We start from the raw sequence: 19,613 nt of genomic DNA, 5'->3' as shown, positions 1-19,613 counted from the left end.
AAAAAAATGAAAAAAAAAAAATAACTTCAAATTCTTTTTTTATAATTTTCTTTTATTATTTTGATATTATACAGAATTGAAAATGAATACTAAACATGTAAAAGGATAAAAACGCAAACTAATATAAACTAAACTAAAGAAAAGAAAAGATAATTGAACTGAATTATTAAGAAGACACTATTTCCTTACGATAACCAAAAAAAAAACCGTTATTACTTCTTCACTGAAACCAATAACCATTATTTTACTCTTTTATTTCATTAATATTGATTCTTAAACCACCAAATATTCATCAGTTGGGTTATTGTTGTTGACAATATTCCTATTGATATTATTTTGAATCAATTGTTTATCCACTTTTTCAACCATATCATTATTCATAGCAGCTTTAGTAGGAGAAGAATTAATTGAATTATTCTTCTTTTTCTTATTTCCATTTCCATTTCCTAAACCATTATTATTACTATTATTATTGTTATTTGAAATATTTATAGTTGGTTTTGAAATTATACCTTTGTTACCACCAATACAAATATTTCGATCTTGATGTTTTCTTAAAGCATCTAATCTTGCAAATTCTTTACCACATGGACATTTACTATATCTTGCTTCAATATGTCCTTTAACATGACGATTTAAATCATGTTGTCGAACAAATCTTTTAGGACAAAATTGACATCCAAATGGTCTATCACTTAAATGAGTTTGAATATGACTTCTAACATTATATCTTCTTGTAAATTTTTTAAAACAGTTTTTATAAGTACATGTATAAATTTTATTTTCATCGGGTCCAATCCAATAATTATCAAGTTCTCCAGGTGGCAATAATGAAGTCTTTTTAATTCTTCTACGTGGCGACGTTTGTAATGATGATTCTTTGAGTTGTTTAGATAATGATGCTTTGGAATTTGGTGAAATAACAGGGCTCCATTCAATAGTAACTTGGGAATTTTGTTGTTTAGTTGGTGTACTTGGTAATTGGTTTTTCAAAGGTGATAATATTTGTAAGTTATTCACTGTATCAGGATTAAATTGTTTAATTGGTGATGAATTCAAAGTGGAATAAATTGGTGATGATTGAAGTTGTTGTTGAGTGTGAAATTGTTGTTGCAACATTTGTTGTTGTTGTTGAATTTGTTTGATTTGTTCGTAAGTCTGACGCATTCCAGGCAGTTGCAGTTGCTGAGAAGGTTGAGAATGAGGTGGTAGTGAAGGTGGAGGTTGTTGAGGATGTTGTTCATAATACACAGGATTATAAAAATTCACATTGCTACCCATGGCACGTAAATTTTGATGAACTGGCGAAATTTGTTGATTTGGTTGTAATCTACTTGGCGAAGGAGATTGTGGTTCTGGAGAGCTATTCCAGTCAGGAGACCCATTACTCAAATTAGGTGGTGGTGAAGAAGGAGGTGGTAAATATGTATTGAAATTGAAATTTCCTGGAAATGTTTGTTGTTTCTGTTGTGGTGGTGCTGCTGCTGGTTGTGGTACTGGTTGTGGTACCTGTTGTTGGTCAGATTGTTCTTTTCTTGATGGTTGTTTTGATTCTTCTGATTGATCCAATGGGGCTGAATTCCTTTTTTCTTGTTTATCAAACACAACTGGTTCCTGAACGGGAATGGGGATATACTTAATATCAGACAATTCATCTCCTTGTAATAATGGACCAATATCATCAACATATTCCTGTGGTTGTGATTTTTGTAAGGATTGTAAATATTTAGCCGAATAACTATTTACATTAGTCAATTCTGGTCTTGGAGGAGATGAACTTAAATTATTAGGTGTTGGTGATGGAGGAAATTTATAAGCTTTTGGATTCTCATTAGTTACAATATATTCTTGTTGACGTTTTTGAGGATTAATTCTAACTGATTGAGATTGTTGTTGATTATTTGATTCTTGAATCGGAGTACCTATTCTTTTGATTGGTGATGATTTAGCTAATAAATCTTGAGTTTGTTTCTCATCTTCCAACTCATCTTGTTCTAATAAAAGTATTGGTTTTTCATCAAAATTGAAATTTAAAATATCTTGTGTTGGTATTGGATTTTGTTGATGATTATTGGTTTCTCTTAATAAATCGTTTGGTGAAATAGAATTATTTTCAGGTCCTTTATTCACATATTGTTTATACAAGTCATTATTAATTCCGTTTATAGATAAGTCTCTTGTATGTTCTGTGAAACCAAAAATTGCAGTACCACTATATTGTCGACTATGTGTTTTAGATCTATGAGGTGAATGATATGGCTGTTGTTGTTGTGATGGTGCTTGTTGTTGGTTAAACCCGTAACCAGAAGGAACATCTAAATCTTGTAAACCATTTAAAGTTTCGTTAAATAAGAAATCAATATCATTTGGTTCTGAAGTTAATAAAAATTGATCGAAATTATCACTAGGTAAAGGTATAGTTGAAGGTCTACTTGAAAAGTCACTAAATAAATCAAACTTATCCATGATGATTAATTAGTTAAAAAGAAAGGGAAAGGGGAAAATGAATGAACCAAAAAAACAAATTGAATGGAAAGGAAAGGAAAGAAATGGATAGATGATTGTTAGATAATTTTGATTTCTTTCTTTCTTTATTTTTTTTTTTTCTTTTTTCATTTCATCATCTTGTCCTTCTTCTTATTATTCTTCTTCCATTTTTACTCTATTTGTCTCCCTTTTCCTAGTATAATCAATTTTTTATTGATGCAAAATCAGGGTTTCCTAATTAGGATGAAATATAAATAATCCCAGGTGTTGCTCCGTCGTTTTTCGTTTGTTTACATTTTTATTTGTTTGCGCACACTCAATGTTTACATGGGAATTAAATCTGAAACTTTTTTTTCTACTGAATCTAACAACATCAATAAACATCCACAGCAACCAACAACAACAACAACAACCAGTTGAGGTTTAACATTCAACATCATCAACAAACAATTGATACACAAATATTGAGTTTCACCAAAGAGATCAAAACATAATTCTATTATCCACAATCTTAAAATATCTTATTTTCCTTATTTGTCAATTCATCGGTTTCTAGAATATGTACAGGCACAACTCCGATAATGTAATTTCACTTCGCAACTCTTTCACATCAACATTCCCAATGTAGGAAATAACCAAAACAACAAGAAACAATAATCATAAACTCTTGAAATTTTCATTTCTTTCACTTCTCTCACGTCAACAAAACAATGAAACTGTCTCGAATAAGCGGTGTTCATGAGATGAAGATGAATCATTCCCTAGTCGTCTACACAACCATCTCCCTCTACCCCTCCCCTCAACTAATGTTCACTAACATATGTGGTTAGAAATCTACATATTGAAGGGAGAATTTCTTCTCTCGTATATACGTTTTCTATTTCTTCTCTCCTTTTAGTTTATTTTATTAAACAATTTCTCAGTTACTCAGTTACTGTATAAATATATATGAAAGAAAAGGGTGAATATGTAAATAATAAATATTTTTTTTTTTTTTGCATTTTATCTCTTGCTATGACCACTACATTTATTCTAACAACAACATCTTTCTTGGATCTTCAATTAATTCTTTAACAGTCTTTAAGAAAGTGACAGCTTCACGACCATCAACAACTCTGTGATCATAGGTCAAAGCCAAGTACATCATTGGTCTTGAAACAATTTGACCATTGATGGTAACTGGTCTTTCTTTAGTACCATGTAAACCTAAAACAGCAGTTTGTGGCATGTTGATGATTGGAGTACCGTATAAGGAACCGAAAACACCACCGTTAGAAATGGTGAAAGTACCACCAGTCATATCTTCCAAAGTCAATTTACCATCTCTGGCTTTCTTACCCAAGTTGGAGATTTCTTTTTCAATTCCCAAAATAGATAATGATTCAGCATTTCTAACAACTGGAGTGACCAAACCCTTTGGTGTGGCAACAGCAATAGAAATATCAGCGTAATCTCTGAAAACCAAAGTGTCGTTGTTTTCAATGGCAGCATTGACAGCTGGGATTTCTTTAAGAGCTAAACAAACAGCCTTGGAGAATGCACCCATGAAACCCATCTTGACACCGGTTTTATCAAGGAATTCGTCCTTGTATTGTTTTCTCATATCCATCAAGTTAGTCATATCAACTTCATTGAAAGTGGTCAATGAAGCAGCGGTGTTTTGTGATTCCTTAAGACGTTCGGCAATTCTCAATCTCATTCTGTTCATTTTAACTCTTTCTTCGTTTCTAGAGAAGTTGGTGAATGATGGAGCGGATTCTTCTGTCTTTTTTGGTTCTTCTTTCTTAGGGGTAGAAGGTTTGCTTTCTTTCTTTGGTTCTTCTTTCTTTGGAGCAGCAGCGGTTTCAGCTGGTTTTTCTTCTTTCTTGGCTGGGGCTTCTTCTTTAGCTTCTTCTTTGGCTGGGGCAGCAGCAGCACCGCCGGCCGGAGCTTCACCTTCTTCGATCTTGATGATTTCTTGTCCAACTTCAACAGTGGCATCAACATCAACTAAAAACTCAGTAATGGTACCAGAAACTGGAGCATTGACTTCAACATCAATTTTATCGGTTTCAATAGTGGCAATGGTTTCATCTTGACTGACAAAATCACCTACTTCTTTGTTAAAAGCAGCCAATGTACCTTCAGTAATAGATTCAGCCATATCTGGGACTTTTACAGAAACACTTGCATATCTTTGGAAAGTTAAAAATGGGGTTGGTCTATAACTTGAGGCAATTGATGGGGATGATCTATGGAGGGTTCTAATGGCAGAAACATTAGCAGCTTTTAAAGTGGATTTAACAGTTGTAGATTTGAGAACGGTAGTACTACGTCTCAATGAGGATTGAATTGATCTAGATAACATGATATAGAGGGGAAAGTTTGGTTGAACAGGTTATTGAAAGAAAAGAAAGAGGAGGTCGGTATAAATTTTTCTTTTTTTTTTTCTCTCTCTGTCTTCAACTTTTTCCTTTCGTTTTTTCTTCTGTTCTGTTTATATTGCATTGCTATTTTTCGTTTGAAAGTAATTTCGTTGGCCTTTGTAATTTTTTTTTTTTTTTCTGTCTCACACTGTTCAGGACCGGAGTATGGTAATACTTTAGAACAGCTTCGTTCCACACCCCGACTCATTCTCTTGCTGACTTCGACTCATCAGAACGTCTAAAAAGTTTAAGGAAGCGGGGTGAACGCTACCAGTTGTTAGTCAGGTAAATTTTCTTTTTTTTTTTTTGCGGGTGGAATCTTTTATTCCAGGATTATGATTGGTTCAACAAACTCCGGGGCAAATAGCCATCAACAATAAATCCCCGGAAAAATGAGTTCGGCGGTCTCGTTTTTAATTTTTTTTTTTTTTCTTGAGTTTTTATTAATGGTTACATGAGGCGAGCAAAATAACTGGTTGCAAATTCATTTCTCAGGATGGGAAATAGCAATTGTACCATGTGTTAGTTGAATATTATAATCATACCAGCTGTGTATTTTATTTACACTATACTCATCATTCTCTACCACTTCTTCCTACCGTGAGTCAATTAAAGAAAAGTAAAAGGGTTGGTTAATTTTGAATAGCCCCGGAATAACCGGTGCGTCGCGTTGACAGAAAATTCAGGACAGTTTTTTTTTTTCTAATTTTATCCCTCAAACTGGGTCCGAAAAATGGAGTTCGAATCAGACACTATTTTGGGGCGAATTCTAATTTTTGGTCTTTTGCAACTGTTTGTAAAACAAGAATGGACTACAAAGTGAGGAAACTTCAAACGTGGACACATGTTAACTTAAACTAAAATGTACGAATATTTTCATATTGAGTATATTTCCAGTTATAATTAGGTCTATACCGGGCTATTCATAGTTTTTGTTTGTCAAGGATTTCTCAATTTTTCAGGTACAATATAAAATTTTAAGTTCAAATATACACCAATTTTTGAGGAATATAATTCATACAAAAAGACAATTCATCAATTGTATTAAAGGCCCCAGAACAGTACAAATGGTAAATTAAATATATATTCATCAAAGGACCACGTCTCTGAACAACAATCAAACCTGTATTATACCTTGTGAAAACTTTTGTGATCGTACCACCTCAAATGTACATCTGTGTCTGTTGATGCAAGAACTTCCAGCAAACACGAAATCAGAGCGTTTAGCTCGTTCAGTTTCTCCTTCTACAGTTATCTGTTAGAAATTCGAGTTCGAGTCCTCAGTTAGGGATCAAGCAAAAACTGCCTAGCTAGCTCAATCGGCTTAGAGCGTGAGACTTTTAATCTCAAGGTTGCGGGTTCGAGTCCCGCGTTGGGCTTTTCTTTTTTACATTTCAACCAATGTTGATAGACAGTTGTAACCAACCTGTTATTTCAACAGCCATTTTTTTATTAAATAATGGTAAGGCGATGATCTAGTGTAACGAAGTTGTGACCAGGAAACTGTCACATATCAGTTACATCGGAGTGAATGACACTCCCCTGTTAAATGACTTTAAACTCGTTCGAAAGTTCGCTTTTTCTGCAGCTCATAAACCCAACTACTAATCATACACGGAGTTAATAAGAACAAACTAGTCATGTCGATACGGCGATATAATCAGATCAGTCACTCTTGACTCCTTGAAAGGTTGATTTTTTCTTTTTCTTTTTCTTTTTTTTATTTTGCAGCCGGTCATTACAAAGCATCCCGGAACAATTAGGGACAGGGATCAATTTTTCTCCTTTAAAAGGTTCTGTTGCCCTTGGGTCGTGAAAACTCAATTCGGAAGTATAAATGCACATTTTGTTTTTTTCGGACACCTCTCGCGCTTTTTTGTCTGGGTGCGGTTTCTTTAGTCTTTTTTTTTCTTCGATAATTTTTTTTTTTCTTTCTTCCTTTTTCTCTCGCACTTAATTTGTCAACTCAAAAACTCATCCTAATCCGATCCTCCTTTTTAGACCTTGAGTTTTCGTTTCTACTCATACTATTTATTAAATATCAAAGATGTTAAGATCATTCAAATCAATTCCAGCTGCTGGAAGATTTTCCCAATTTGTCAGATACGCCTCCAACAAGAAATATGACGTTGTTGTCATTGGTGGTGGTCCAGGTGGTTATGTTGCTGCCATCAAGGCTGCCCAATTGGGTTTAAACACCGCTTGTATTGAAAAAAGAGGTGCTTTGGGTGGTACCTGTTTGAATGTTGGTTGTATCCCATCTAAATCTTTATTGAACAACACCCACTTGTTGCACCAAGTTCAACACGAAGCCAAAGAAAGAGGTATTGCTATTGAAGGTGAAGTCAAAGTTGATTTCCCACAATTGATGGCCTCTAAAGAAAAAGCCGTTAAACAGTTGACCGGTGGTATTGAAATGTTGTTCAAAAAGAACAAGGTCGACTACTTGAAAGGTGCTGGTTCATTTGTCAATGAAAACACCATTAAAGTTACCCCAATCGACGGTGGTGAAGCACAAGAAGTTGAGGCCGAAAACATTATTGTTGCCACTGGTTCTGAACCAACTCCATTCCCAGGTATTGAAATCGATGAAGAAAGAATCGTCACCTCCACTGGTATCTTATCCTTGAAGGAAGTTCCAGAAAGATTAGCCATCATTGGTGGTGGTATCATTGGTTTGGAAATGGCTTCTGTCTACTCCAGATTGGGATCTAAGGTTACTGTCATTGAATTCCAAAACGCCATTGGTGCTGGTATGGATGCTGAAGTTGCCAAGCAATCTCAAAAATTATTGGCCAAGCAAGGTTTGGACTTCAAATTGGGTACTAAAGTCACCAAGGGTGAAAGAGATGGTGAAATTGTCAAGATTGAAGTTGAAGATGTCAAATCCGGTAACAAATCAGAACTTGAAGCCGATGTTTTGTTAGTTGCCATTGGTAGAAGACCATACACTGAAGGTTTGAACTTTGAAGCCATCGGTTTAGAAAACGATAACAAGGGTAGATTAGTCATTGACGATCAATTCAAAACTAAACACAGTCATATTAGAGTCATTGGTGATGTCACATTTGGTCCTATGTTGGCCCACAAAGCTGAAGAAGAAGGTATTGCTGCTGCTGAATACATCAAGAAAGGTCACGGTCACGTTAACTATGCCAACATTCCATCTGTCATGTACACTCACCCAGAAGTTGCCTGGGTTGGTTTGAACGAAGAACAATTGAAAGAACAAGGAATTAAATACAAGGTTGGTAAATTCCCATTTATTGCCAACTCTAGAGCCAAGACCAACTTGGATACCGATGGTTTCGTTAAATTCATTGCTGATGCTGAAACTCAAAGAGTTTTGGGTGTCCACATTATCGGTCCAAATGCCGGTGAAATGATTGCTGAAGCTGGTTTGGCTTTGGAATACGGTGCTTCTACCGAAGATATTTCCAGAACTTGTCATGCTCACCCAACCTTATCTGAAGCATTCAAAGAAGCTGCTTTGGCCACTTTTGACAAACCAATCAACTTCTAATGAAACTAGGCAAATCTAATATTTAACATCAAATATAAGCACAACAAATTAATGAAGAAAATCAAACAGTAGGTTCGTTTCCTTACCTAAAAAAAATTTAAACTAAGATGTATACATATATATATATAAATCGTATTTCTTATTGAATAAAATACATATTCTAACTGAACTTTGATTGATTGATTGATTGATTTTTTTGAATCGCATGCACACGACTTTTTTTCGAATTTTTTTTTTTTTTCATTCTGTTGATTGAGGTCTAAAAGAAAAATCTATGAAAATTTTTATTGGAACATCCTGGAGTTATAAAGCAGTTTAATTAAGATCCAACTAAGATGCCAAAAGTTTTCACTATTCAAAAAAATGTTCTTAGTCATAAGAAACTGATATATAAAAACTTATGTGCTAGTTTAATTCGTCATGAACATATCATTACTACTTCAGCCAAGGCTAAAGCTGCTCAACCATATATTGAAAAGTTTTTAGCTGATTCAGTTAGACAAAGTAAAGAATTGCCAGAATCTATTACTGATTTAAAGAAAAAAGTTGAAAGTATAAAAGCATTTGATTATTTACAACCAGCTGAAAGAATGGAATGTGGTCTGAAAGTTCTTGAAGAAATTGTTGAAAGATATCCAAAAAGACAAACTGGGTTCACTAGAATTATTAAATTAGAACCAAGATTAGGTGAAGATAAAGCACCAATGAGTGTTATAGAATTAGTTGATTCTAATTATGAGATTAAATTTTGGTACACTGCTAAAACTGTTGCTAGATTGGAATTACAAGGAATAGAATTGGATGATTTAACTGAACTTAACATTAAAAAAGTAACACAATTTAGACGTGATGGTGAAGCTACATTTAGAGATGCTGTTGAAGTTTGTAAAAAAGAATTTTTCAATCAAGATGGTGAAACCAAGGATATGCCTGTTGATGTTCAAGAAAATTTGGCCAATTTACCAAATATGGAAAGACATACTGGTAAATTAAAGGGTAAATTGTTGGTATCAAAGAAATATAACACCAAACCAAGACCAAAGAAAGAAAACCTTCTGTTCTCACCATCACCATTCTTGAAACAAAACCAACAACAAGAACAATCATAGATATTGTATATATATTTAAAAAAAGGATTTCAAATTATGAACTCACATATTCTGTATATATTTAATTTTTTTTTTTCAATATAAAAGAAAAACTTAACGAGAAAAAATTACACCACTGATTGTAATCGACATCAACAATGTGGTTCTCTAAATCAAACTTTCCAATTGAAGGAAAAACTGCTATCATCATTGGTGCATCTCAGGGTGTCGGTGCAGATATTGCCTCCAAGTTATATTCCAAAAACTGTTCAGTTATTCTAGTTGCAAGAACTGAATCAAAACTACAACAACAAGTTAGTAGAATTAAAAAAGAACATTCAAAATCAACTGCAAAAATTAGTTATTCTGTAGCTGATGTATCTAAATATGAAGAATGTGTTAATTTATGGAATTCAATTTATCCAATTGATCCAGATATAATATTCTGTTGTGCTGGGTCTTCAATTCCAAAACTATTTCAAGATTTAACTGAACGTGATATTAATCTGGGTATTGATATTAATTATAAAACAGCAATTAATATAGCTCATACTGGATTCAAACATGTTTTAGAAAAACATTCAAATAAAGATCATGAGTTTAAAAAAAGACATATCATTCTTTTCAGTTCAGTGGTTAGTTTTTTCCCATTTATTGGATATTCTCAATACGCTCCTATGAAATCAGCACTTGAATCATTATCAATTATATTACGTCAAGAATTATCACCATATAATTACCGAGTATCATGTGTATTTCCAGGTAATTTTCAGAGTGAAGGATTTGAAGAAGAACAAAAAACCAAACCAGAAATTACCAAAAAAATTGAAGGTCCAAGTAATCCAATTCCAGGTGATGAATGTGCAGAAATGATTATTGATCAATTAAGTAAAGGTTACGATACAATAACTACTGATTTTGTTGGTTGGGTTCTTGGTACAACTTCTTTAGGAGTATTTTTACCAAGACAATGGGGATTCTTTCAAGTAATTATTGGGTTTTTCATTCTGTTAATTGGACCAATAGTTAATTGGGTCATTAATAGAGATATTCAAAATTCTATCGATAAGAAAAAGAAAGAATAGATAGTTGACGTATATATATATGTATATGTAAAGTGACTTATGAAAACAAATTCCTCATTTCTTGGTTTCATGATTTGGCACTACTGATTCCGAAAGTTTAGTAGTCAATTCACCAACTTTAGAATCAATGTCCAAACCTAACTTGTACCAATTAATACTATACAACCAATTAACCATCGTTATAATTTCTTCATTCCAAATATCTTTACAAGTTTCTGCAAAACTTACTCTTGATTGATAATTTACATGTGAATCAGGAATGTAATTCTTACGTAATTCAGCATCTTTATCACTTAAAATTCGATTGTTGATGATATAATCAGATTGACGTAAATGTTGTGAAATAAATTGTTGGTTCTTGTTGATATATTGTTGTGTATAGTAAGTGAATGTGGAAGTCAATAAAACACCACCTAAAAATCCATGAATTCTACCCATTGTAACCCGTTCTAGTTGTTGATATATGTTTATTGCACGAAATGCAATATGGCAATTAACATAAATGAGAAAGAACGTTAACGATTTTTCGATTGGTTGGAATCTTCCTACCACCACCACGACGAGAAAAAAAAAAAAAAAATCAACAGTGTGCATATAAGCATGGTGATATCAAGAATTTGCTTTTACCAAACCTATAAACCAACTTATTATCAATATGAAATTTACTTTTTATATTTACAAAAACAATTATACAATATTTATTATTATTTTTCAATGTTATGCTTTAATTGTCTAATTTTCTAATCAAGACCTGGTGATTTAAATCCAGCATTGTCATCATCTTCATCACCAGAATCTTCCCAATCGTCAACATCAACATCATCCATATCTATGTCTTCAGCTTCGTGGTTAGGCAAGATTTCTAAACCTTTTTCTCCAAGAACAACCTTAGCAGTTTCTTTATCTTTAATTTGGCCCTTCAACAACATCACTGCCAATCTGTTTAAAATTTCATTTTGAATCAAACGGTTCAAAGGTCTAGCACCAAGATCCGGTGACCAACCATTCTTGCACAAGTATTCCATTGCTGAATCATCCAACTCCAACTTGATGTCTTTACCATTAGCAATGAATCTATTTTCAATCTCCAGCAATCTAATCTTGACAATCTTGGAAATAGCTTTCCTGGATAATCTGTTGAACACAACAATACTTGAGATTCTGTTGATGAATTCTGGTCTAAAATGAGCTCTAACAGCATCCATAACATGTTCCTTCGTATTGGCATCAATCTTGTTACCTTTAGCAGCATTGATGTATTGAGCACCCAAATTCGATGTCATAATGAAAATAGCATTGGAACAGTTGACAAGTTTACCTTGAGAAGAAGTGACTCTACCATCATCCAAGATTTGCAACAAAACAGTTAAAACTTCAGGAGCAGCTTTTTCAACTTCATCAAGCAAAACAACAGAATATGGACGTCTGATTAATGGCTCAGTCAAAATACCACCTTCTTCATAACCAACATAACCTGGTGCAGCACCTAACAATTTAGAAGCAGACCATTTGTCTCCTAATTCTGAACAATCAATTCTAATAATAGCTGACTCATCGGCAAAAAGGAAACCAGCAAGTTTCTTAGCCAATTCTGTTTTACCAGAACCAGAAAGACCCAAGAACAAGAATGAAGGAGGTTGGTTTGGATTAGCTAAACCTGATCTTCTTAATCTAATAGCATTAGAAACAGCTTTAACAGCTTCAGATTGACCAACAACTTCTTTGGATAATTCAGCTTCCATATTGATCAATTTGTTGTTTTCAGCACGTGACAACTTGGTAACTGGGATACCAGTTAATTTGGCAGCAGTTTCACAAATTTGTTCAGGTCCAACAGCATTCTTTGTCAAACTTTCCATATTAGAAGCCTCTTCTTCAGCAACCTTGACTTCCAATTGTTCGATTTGTTTTTCTAAATCTGGAATAGCAAAATATCTCAAATCAGCAGCAGTGGCGGTATCATATCTTCTTTCAGCATCTTGTGCCTTGACTTCCAATTCATCCAACTTTCTCTTGGCAGCAATCAATTGCTCATGACTGGCACGTTCTTGTCTGTATCTTTCATTCAATGGACCAATTTGTTCTTCCAATTCAGCTTTCTTCTTTCTAGCTCTAGTCAAACGGTCTTTAGAAGCAGCATCAGCATCTTTGTCCCTTTCCAATGCATTGATTTCAACATCAACCAAATGTAACTGTCTTTCTAAAGTATCCAATTCTTCTGGTTTAGAATCTCTAGCAACAGCCACAGCAGCTGCAGCTTCATCAACAAGATCGACAGCAGAATCTGGTAAGGCTCTGTAGGTTAAATATCTGGAAGCCAATTGAGCTGCAGTAACCAAAGCACTATCCAAAATACGGACACCATGGTGTATTTCATATCTTGGTTGAATACCTCTCAAGATAGCAACAGTTTCAGGAACAGTAGCAGCTGGAACATCTATTTTTTGGAATCTTCTTTCAAATGCACCATCTTTAGCAATGAACTTACGGTATTCAACAAAAGTTGTGGCACCAATACAGTGCAATTCTCCTCTTGCCAACATTGGTTTAAGCAAATTGGCGGCATCAGATTTACCATCACCCATCAACATATGGATTTCATCAATAAACAAAATTATAAATTCCTTGGATTTTTCAATTTCACCCAAGACACCTTTTAATCTTTCTTCAAATTCACCCTTATATTTAGCACCTGCGGTTAAAGCACCCAAATCAAGGGAAAATAATCTTGCGCCAGCCAAGACATTTGGGACATCACCGTCAACAATTCTTTGAGCCACACCTTCAACAATAGAAGTTTTACCAACACCAGCATCACCAACCAAAACTGAATTGGATTTACTTCTTCTAGCTAAAACTCTTATGACTCTTCTGATTTCTTCTTCTCGTCCAATAACAGGATCAATTTTACCTTCTCTAGCTTTCTCAGTGAAATCTTCACAATATTTGTTTAAAAACTCATAGGATGAAGACGAATCAGCTTGTCTGGAGTCAATTCGTTGTGAACCTCTTAATTCTATCACTTGGGTTTTAATATTGTCGACATTCATACCAGCTTCTTTGAAAATATCTTTAATGGATTGGTCTTCTAACAATGCCAACAAGATATGATCTTGAGCAACATAGCTATCTTTTTGTTGTTGTTTTATTTTATTGGCATTCATCAATACTTGTCCAGCTTGATAACTTGGTCTTATTTCATCTGGTGGAGGGTTCTGGGATGGCAATCTCACCAAGTGTCTGTTGACAATTCTCTCAAAATCACCCCATTCATATCTAGCCTTTTTGACAATTGTTTTCAAATATTGTGTAGAACCTTCAGTATCATCAGTTGGAATAAAAGCAGCAAGGAAATGAAGTGGTAAAAGCTGACTATTGGATTGCTCTTTAGCCAACTCTGTAGCATTGTTTATAATCTTAATAGCGTTATCTGTGTATTCGTCCATGATTCAATTTAGTCTCTTGATAATATCAATTGAGTAGTAATTGTATGATAAACAAAAAATAAAATAAAATAGAATTAAAAATTATAGAAAATATGAACCAAAATAAAAAAATGGAAATTAATTCTGGTAAATTAGATGGATATTTATAATGCAAATAGTGAATTGGGTGATTGGGAACCGGAGTGAAGGGGGGGGGGGATGTCGATTGCTTTGATTGAATGGAACGAAAGAGTGAGAGAAAAAAAAAGAGCGGCATGCATTTGTTAGTGCGGGATTATGGTTCCAGTTGATGCCAGAACTTACTAGAAAATTCTAGAATTATTCTTCCACAAAAATGGTGATGCACCTTTTTTTTTTTCCTCTCTCATTTAAGCCCCACGCTTGGTAGCTCTATTGAATTAAGGGGGTGGTAGAGCCAACAATTATCCCCGGAATCTTTATAGGTTTCCGAGAACAAGATCCCCAATCTGGCCGCGTAGTTTCCTTTATTATTGAACAAGGTTTCTTTGATATGCTTTGTAATAATAAAGTTCTTTTGGTATCATGAGGAAGAACTTCATTAAAGCAAGAAAAGTAGTAAAAAACAAGTAGGAGAAAATAAATGTAAAGATGTCAGTATTCGCCTTGAGTTTTAACCCTAGGCCGACCTTACAATGCACAAATACACTTTGATTTTGATCTTATTTGTACTTTATCTGATAGAAACAATGAATGGGCAGAGTATAGGTGAGCATAATAGACTCGTAAGACCAAGAATACGACACAAACCAACAAAACCCAAGCCAGTAGCTACTCCTCTCTATACTTTCTACTCCATAAAATCGTTAGATGATTTACAAAACAAACATCCAGATAAACTAAATAATACGTCGAATATATTTCATTTCAAAGATACAAAGAGTTCGTTATATTATAGTAAGAAAGATCACCAATGGGTGGAGTTGAAGCTTGCAAATCCCGATGATCCAGTACAGAAATTTCCCTTGGAGTACTGGATTCCAGCATCGTACTGTCTTGACTCTACTTCTGGAAGTGGAGGAACAGCTAGTCGTGCTATCACGGTACTTTATGAAGTTGCGGTAGAAAACTATATGGATATATATGCTGGGTTACCGACATTTGCAATCCACGAGGCAGCAGGATTATCCTTGGGAGTGAAAATTGGCAAGCAAGTGGCAGTGACGTTATTCTTTAGTTGTGCCGTCAACGAAGGTGAAGTCATACAATTACAATATCGACCGTCATATGTAATTGTTCCTGAAATGGAAGCAGTTCTGTATAAGTTTACTGGGAAATCACTCAAGAAGAAGAAAGTCAAGAAAATCAAACCATTCAAGACGTTAATTATCGATGCACCAGAACACCAGTGCTGGGCCACAAGAAATATCAATGACCTACAATGTCATCGTCCAATCAACCATCGACATGTGATCAGATTTTAGTTTGACCATTATGGATACAGTATTATATAGACTCATTGAAATTACTGACTGTGAAAGATTGTCGTTTTTAAATTCCACCATTCAACTGACCTCTTCCACCCAGAATACAGCAGTCTTGAGCAGCACATATGGAATATCCAACTGGCTCGTCTGTAAAACATGGAAACTTCTAATTGACCACTTCTTTGAACATGTAGTATCAATATTATTGTTTTGTTCATAGATTGAATAATTAGGTCATGTCACTAGTGTTGGTGTATCACAACCAAAATTTGTGTATAGAACAGATGGAATCTCAAAGTAACATTTTTTTTTTTCTTCTCTTCTTGTCTTCTTTCTTTTTCCATGGACCTCATTCAACAATATCAGTCCGACTCTGAAAGTGAATCTGAATTCGAATCTGAAAGGGAAGAAGAGGTTGGGTTAAATAAGGAACAAGAGAATAACCCCAAAGTTAACAATCAAGAAAAGTGTGAATCAGAAAGTAGTCTCCCACCTCTTCCTAGAATCGAGATCTACCTGCAACAATATCAACAGAATATGTCACTCAAAGAATTTAGTTCATACTGCTATTTACCATGGAATCCATCGTTACCAGTGGTTAGAACTCTAGATAAAGTATGTGAAAAGGTGATCCAGACATTTCCCGAACTTTCAAAGAACTATAAATTTGTTCAACCCCACAAAGACATTTCACGAGAAGTCAAACATCATATCAGTGTCACTTATAGTTTCACGATGCCGATAGATAAAGCAGACCATGTGTTGCCTTCTATGATGAAAAAGTTTTCCAAAGTTGAAATACCTCAGTCTTTGGTGCAAGAAATTGGGGGTAGCAGTTCTCCACTTATCGCCATTATGAATAAGAAAAGAAAAGGTGTTCGTTTCCTGTTAAATGACCATTTGACAGTAAGAGGATCCGGTCTGAAGATATTCTTATGTGCTGATCTAAATTCATCCGATGAATCGCAGCAACAGCTATGCAAGGAATTACGTAGTATTTCAAAGAATGTATTACTTGAAAATGGTATTCAACCGCCTCCAGAAGGTACGTTTTTGCTGCCTCCTCATGTTTCGGTTAGCATTGGTTATTTAAAAGGCAAGATTTTATCAAAAACGGACATTAGGAAGATCAATCTGAAACTAACTGGTATCAAATTTAGAGAACTACAGGATGTAAACGTTGATGTAGAAGAGATACATTGTATCCGTCCGCCGCAAAAGGAAGTCATTCCAGTTCATAGTCAACGTCTCTTGTAAATAGAAGTAATATTTATTTATTCTGAACCATAATTGTCCATTTCTTCTTGGATGCAACATCGGCATCAAAACCCGATTGTAAATTGCGTGGAAATATCGACGGAACAAAATAAGAATTACAGAACGCTACTGACATCATTTCTTCACAAATGGTTCGGTCGGAAAAGCACCAACTTTAATTTCGCACAAAATGTTCATTTTTCCCTTTTTCTCTTTCTCTTTCTCTTTTTTTCTTTTTTTCTTTTTTACTAAGCTTCCCAAACGAAAACCCAATCTTTTTCTTTTGCAAATTAACAAATACCACCACACCACTCCTTTGAGACAAACACTTGGTTACACCAATGGGTAAAAAAGAAGACAAAGAGAGATACGCCAGACTTGTTAGCATAGCTAATAATCATAGCAACAACAACAAATGTGCCGAATGTGGTGCAGGTTATCCCACTTGGGCGTCGTATAACTTGGGTATTCTTTTATGTGGTAGATGTTCTTCAGTTCATAAAAGAGTTCTTGGTCCACCAAACCAGAATATCTCAAAGGTCAAATCATTGACTTTGGATAAATGGTCTGATTCACAAATCGATAATTTGTCTAAAATTGGTAATAAGAGATCTAATCGTAGATGGAATCCTAAACGAGTCCCATTTCCATTTGATGCCGATGAAGATGTTGGTGCTGTGGAACAATATTTAAGAGATAAATATATACTTGGACGATTCCGTGACGACAACATTGATCCTTCAGAGTATGATGACAGACTGAGCAAGTTTAGTGAAGAAGATACCGGATACCATTCCCTGAGACCACTGTTGAGACTGAGATCCAGTAGTGTTCGAAGCCAAACAACCATCCCAAGATTGACACATAGAAAATTGACAACTTTTGAATATACCCAACATTCAAGTCAGGCTTTGAAAATCAGACTGTACGGATACACTGACCGTGATGCAGTATTGGAGAGTTTGTTATTAAGTAATGGGAACATTGATGGTGCACTCGATATACTAGAGTTAGATGCTAAAATCAACCCTACAAAGGAAGAAACCGCCCCACTGTTACCAAGAAGACCACAGCAAACATCACAACCTAGTCAGAGCTCGTTTACACCAACTTCTACTGCGAACGCTAGTGCTAGTGTCAGTGCCCCTAACCTGACTGACGATTGGTGGAATGGATCAACCAACAGTGTTGGAGCTATTGCTCAACAACAACCACAACCACAAGCTACCGGAATGCCTCAAATATATCAATATACTGATCCTGTGACAGGGCAAATTTCGTATATTGATTCTAATGGACAAGAATATTTGGATCCAAACAATCCGCAACACCAACAACAGTTGATGCAAATGAATAATCCACAATTGATTGCACAGCAAACAAATAAACAGAATATAATGTCTTTGTATAACCAACCAACAGGACAACAGCAAATGCAACAACAGCCATTGCAACAACAACAAATGCAAACATTTTTGCAGCAGCAGCAGCAACAACAACAACAACAACCACAATTTACCAACGTCGGATACGTTCAACCACAACAACCACAGTTTACAGGATTCAATCAACAAGCTGGATTTGGGCAACAGCAACAAGGAGGCTATTGGAGACCACAATAAACCTGGTGTATATACATATATTGTAAAATAAAAACATGGTTAAATGAAAAACGAATATATTTATTGTAAGATACATTTATTATTTAAAGAAACTCTTTTATAATCTACAATTTAGCCTTGGATTTCAAGTCTTCAGCTAATCCTAAAGCAATATTTCTCGCAAATGTCATAGTAGTGATCATTGGATTGGCACCACTTGCAGTTGGCAAAACACTTGCATCAGCAACATATACATTAGAACATTCAAACAATCTACCATCAGTATCAACAGCACCATATTTGGGACCTTTACCAGACATACGGCAAGTAGACATTTGATGAGCTGAACCATAGGCTGAACCATAGGAATCAAATGGTATTTTTGCAGCCTTTGCTCTCCATTCAACATAATCTTTATCATCAATGGATCGTTCATCCCTTGGTTTGCTTGATTCAAAAATTGGTACCCATGCTTGTGGGCTGAGAATTCTTTTAGCACCTTCAATATACAACATATCAGAAGTAATCAAAAATGCCTGCAAGATTGCGTTTTTGTCAAACTTGCTAACATCATAATCCACGATCAACGCTTCCGGTTTCTTAGGATCAGCAGAAACAGATCCACTTGTGGTGTCACGAGTGATGAGCAACATAGCAACCATGTTATTATAACGTAACAAGTCTCGTCTAACTTCATCACTTCCCCTCCATGGTAACAACGAAGCTTGGATGAATGGAGCATTCAATATGGTTTCAATTCTACAGCCATGTCCTTTACCATCCAAATCTGCAACTTCATAACAAAGGGACGTCATAATAGATTTGTGGAAATGGTCAGCTTGTACTTCTTTACCAAAATCGCCAAAAACAGTGGAAACTGGATGTAAAGTTAAGTTTTTACCAATGTGCTTGTTTTTAAACCCAGAATTGTTTAAAACAATTGGTGTATTCAATGCACCAGCAGCAACAACGTATTTCTTTGGACCGGTGATAGTGAACTTGACACCAGTGGCGACATCCTCACATAAAATACCAGAGGCAATGCCTTTCTTGTTGATGATTTGCAAAACTCTAACTTGCTGCATAAATTTGGAACCATTTGCTGCTGCATCCCTAAACCAATTATTAACAGAGCCCTGTTTAATACCATACTTACAACCCAAATGACAGAAACCACAAGGATGATGAGGATGACCACCCCTTTTATGGTCAATTGGCTTGCTCTTATAACCCAATTTCTTACCTCTCATTCGTAACAACATTGTTGGCCAAGGAA

At 35.0% G+C, this 19,613-nt stretch overlaps 11 protein-coding genes and 1 non-coding gene across 12 annotated transcripts; 7 read left to right on the top strand and 5 right to left on the bottom strand. All coding sequences in view use genetic code 12, as the record gives it.

The window, feature by feature from the left end:
• Nucleotides 1-273: 273 nt before the first annotated feature.
• ACE2 (DNA-binding transcription factor) lies at nucleotides 274-2,466 on the bottom strand (the record flags this gene model as incomplete). The annotated part of the gene is made up of 1 exon (XM_002548730.1): nucleotides 274-2,466. The coding sequence occupies one exon, from the start codon at nucleotides 2,464-2,466 to the stop codon at nucleotides 274-276; it is 2,193 nt and encodes a 730-aa protein (XP_002548776.1).
• A 1,048-nt stretch (nucleotides 2,467-3,514) lies between these two features.
• On the bottom strand, nucleotides 3,515-4,834 carry KGD2 (alpha-ketoglutarate dehydrogenase; the record flags this gene model as incomplete). The annotated part of the gene is made up of 1 exon (XM_002548729.1): nucleotides 3,515-4,834. The coding sequence occupies one exon, from the start codon at nucleotides 4,832-4,834 to the stop codon at nucleotides 3,515-3,517; it is 1,320 nt and encodes a 439-aa protein (XP_002548775.1).
• A 1,362-nt stretch (nucleotides 4,835-6,196) lies between these two features.
• CTRG_06394 lies at nucleotides 6,197-6,271 on the top strand. The gene has a single exon. It is a non-coding gene; the product is annotated as a tRNA-Lys (tRNA).
• A 668-nt stretch (nucleotides 6,272-6,939) lies between these two features.
• LPD1 (dihydrolipoyl dehydrogenase) lies at nucleotides 6,940-8,415 on the top strand (the record flags this gene model as incomplete). Its single annotated transcript, XM_002548728.1, has 1 exon — nucleotides 6,940-8,415. One exon carries the CDS (start codon nucleotides 6,940-6,942, stop codon nucleotides 8,413-8,415), a length of 1,476 nt encoding a protein of 491 aa, XP_002548774.1.
• A 335-nt stretch (nucleotides 8,416-8,750) lies between these two features.
• Nucleotides 8,751-9,524, top strand: MRPL8 (mitochondrial 54S ribosomal protein bL17m; the record flags this gene model as incomplete). Its single annotated transcript, XM_002548727.1, has 1 exon — nucleotides 8,751-9,524. The coding sequence occupies one exon, from the start codon at nucleotides 8,751-8,753 to the stop codon at nucleotides 9,522-9,524; it is 774 nt and encodes a 257-aa protein (XP_002548773.1).
• Nucleotides 9,525-9,661: 137 nt separating this feature from the next.
• Nucleotides 9,662-10,588, top strand: KSR1 (3-dehydrosphinganine reductase; the record flags this gene model as incomplete). The annotated part of the gene is made up of 1 exon (XM_002548726.1): nucleotides 9,662-10,588. The coding sequence occupies one exon, from the start codon at nucleotides 9,662-9,664 to the stop codon at nucleotides 10,586-10,588; it is 927 nt and encodes a 308-aa protein (XP_002548772.1).
• A 54-nt stretch (nucleotides 10,589-10,642) lies between these two features.
• CTRG_03068 (uncharacterized protein) lies at nucleotides 10,643-11,182 on the bottom strand (the record flags this gene model as incomplete). The annotated part of the gene is made up of 1 exon (XM_002548725.1): nucleotides 10,643-11,182. One exon carries the CDS (start codon nucleotides 11,180-11,182, stop codon nucleotides 10,643-10,645), a length of 540 nt encoding a protein of 179 aa, XP_002548771.1.
• Nucleotides 11,183-11,328: 146 nt separating this feature from the next.
• On the bottom strand, nucleotides 11,329-14,034 carry HSP104 (chaperone ATPase; the record flags this gene model as incomplete). Its single annotated transcript, XM_002548724.1, has 1 exon — nucleotides 11,329-14,034. One exon carries the CDS (start codon nucleotides 14,032-14,034, stop codon nucleotides 11,329-11,331), a length of 2,706 nt encoding a protein of 901 aa, XP_002548770.1.
• A 653-nt stretch (nucleotides 14,035-14,687) lies between these two features.
• Nucleotides 14,688-15,476, top strand: CTRG_03066 (uncharacterized protein; the record flags this gene model as incomplete). The annotated part of the gene is made up of 1 exon (XM_002548723.1): nucleotides 14,688-15,476. One exon carries the CDS (start codon nucleotides 14,688-14,690, stop codon nucleotides 15,474-15,476), a length of 789 nt encoding a protein of 262 aa, XP_002548769.1.
• Nucleotides 15,477-15,821: 345 nt separating this feature from the next.
• On the top strand, nucleotides 15,822-16,736 carry CTRG_03065 (uncharacterized protein; the record flags this gene model as incomplete). Its single annotated transcript, XM_002548722.1, has 1 exon — nucleotides 15,822-16,736. The coding sequence occupies one exon, from the start codon at nucleotides 15,822-15,824 to the stop codon at nucleotides 16,734-16,736; it is 915 nt and encodes a 304-aa protein (XP_002548768.1).
• Nucleotides 16,737-17,077: 341 nt separating this feature from the next.
• On the top strand, nucleotides 17,078-18,358 carry CTRG_03064 (uncharacterized protein; the record flags this gene model as incomplete). Its single annotated transcript, XM_002548721.1, has 1 exon — nucleotides 17,078-18,358. One exon carries the CDS (start codon nucleotides 17,078-17,080, stop codon nucleotides 18,356-18,358), a length of 1,281 nt encoding a protein of 426 aa, XP_002548767.1.
• Nucleotides 18,359-18,462: 104 nt separating this feature from the next.
• CTRG_03063 (GMC family oxidoreductase) lies at nucleotides 18,463-19,599 on the bottom strand (the record flags this gene model as incomplete). Its single annotated transcript, XM_002548720.1, has 1 exon — nucleotides 18,463-19,599. The coding sequence occupies one exon, from the start codon at nucleotides 19,597-19,599 to the stop codon at nucleotides 18,463-18,465; it is 1,137 nt and encodes a 378-aa protein (XP_002548766.1).
• Between the last annotated feature and the right edge of the window lie 14 nt (nucleotides 19,600-19,613).

The sequence above is a fragment of the Candida tropicalis genome (assembly GCF_000006335.3).
Source record: "Candida tropicalis MYA-3404 genomic scaffold supercont3.4, whole genome shotgun sequence".
In the NCBI taxonomy this organism is placed as follows: domain Eukaryota; kingdom Fungi; phylum Ascomycota; class Pichiomycetes; order Serinales; family Debaryomycetaceae; genus Candida; species Candida tropicalis.
The sequence above is the reverse complement of the archived record's forward strand: the minus strand, read 5'-3'. Positions and strand labels throughout refer to the sequence as shown.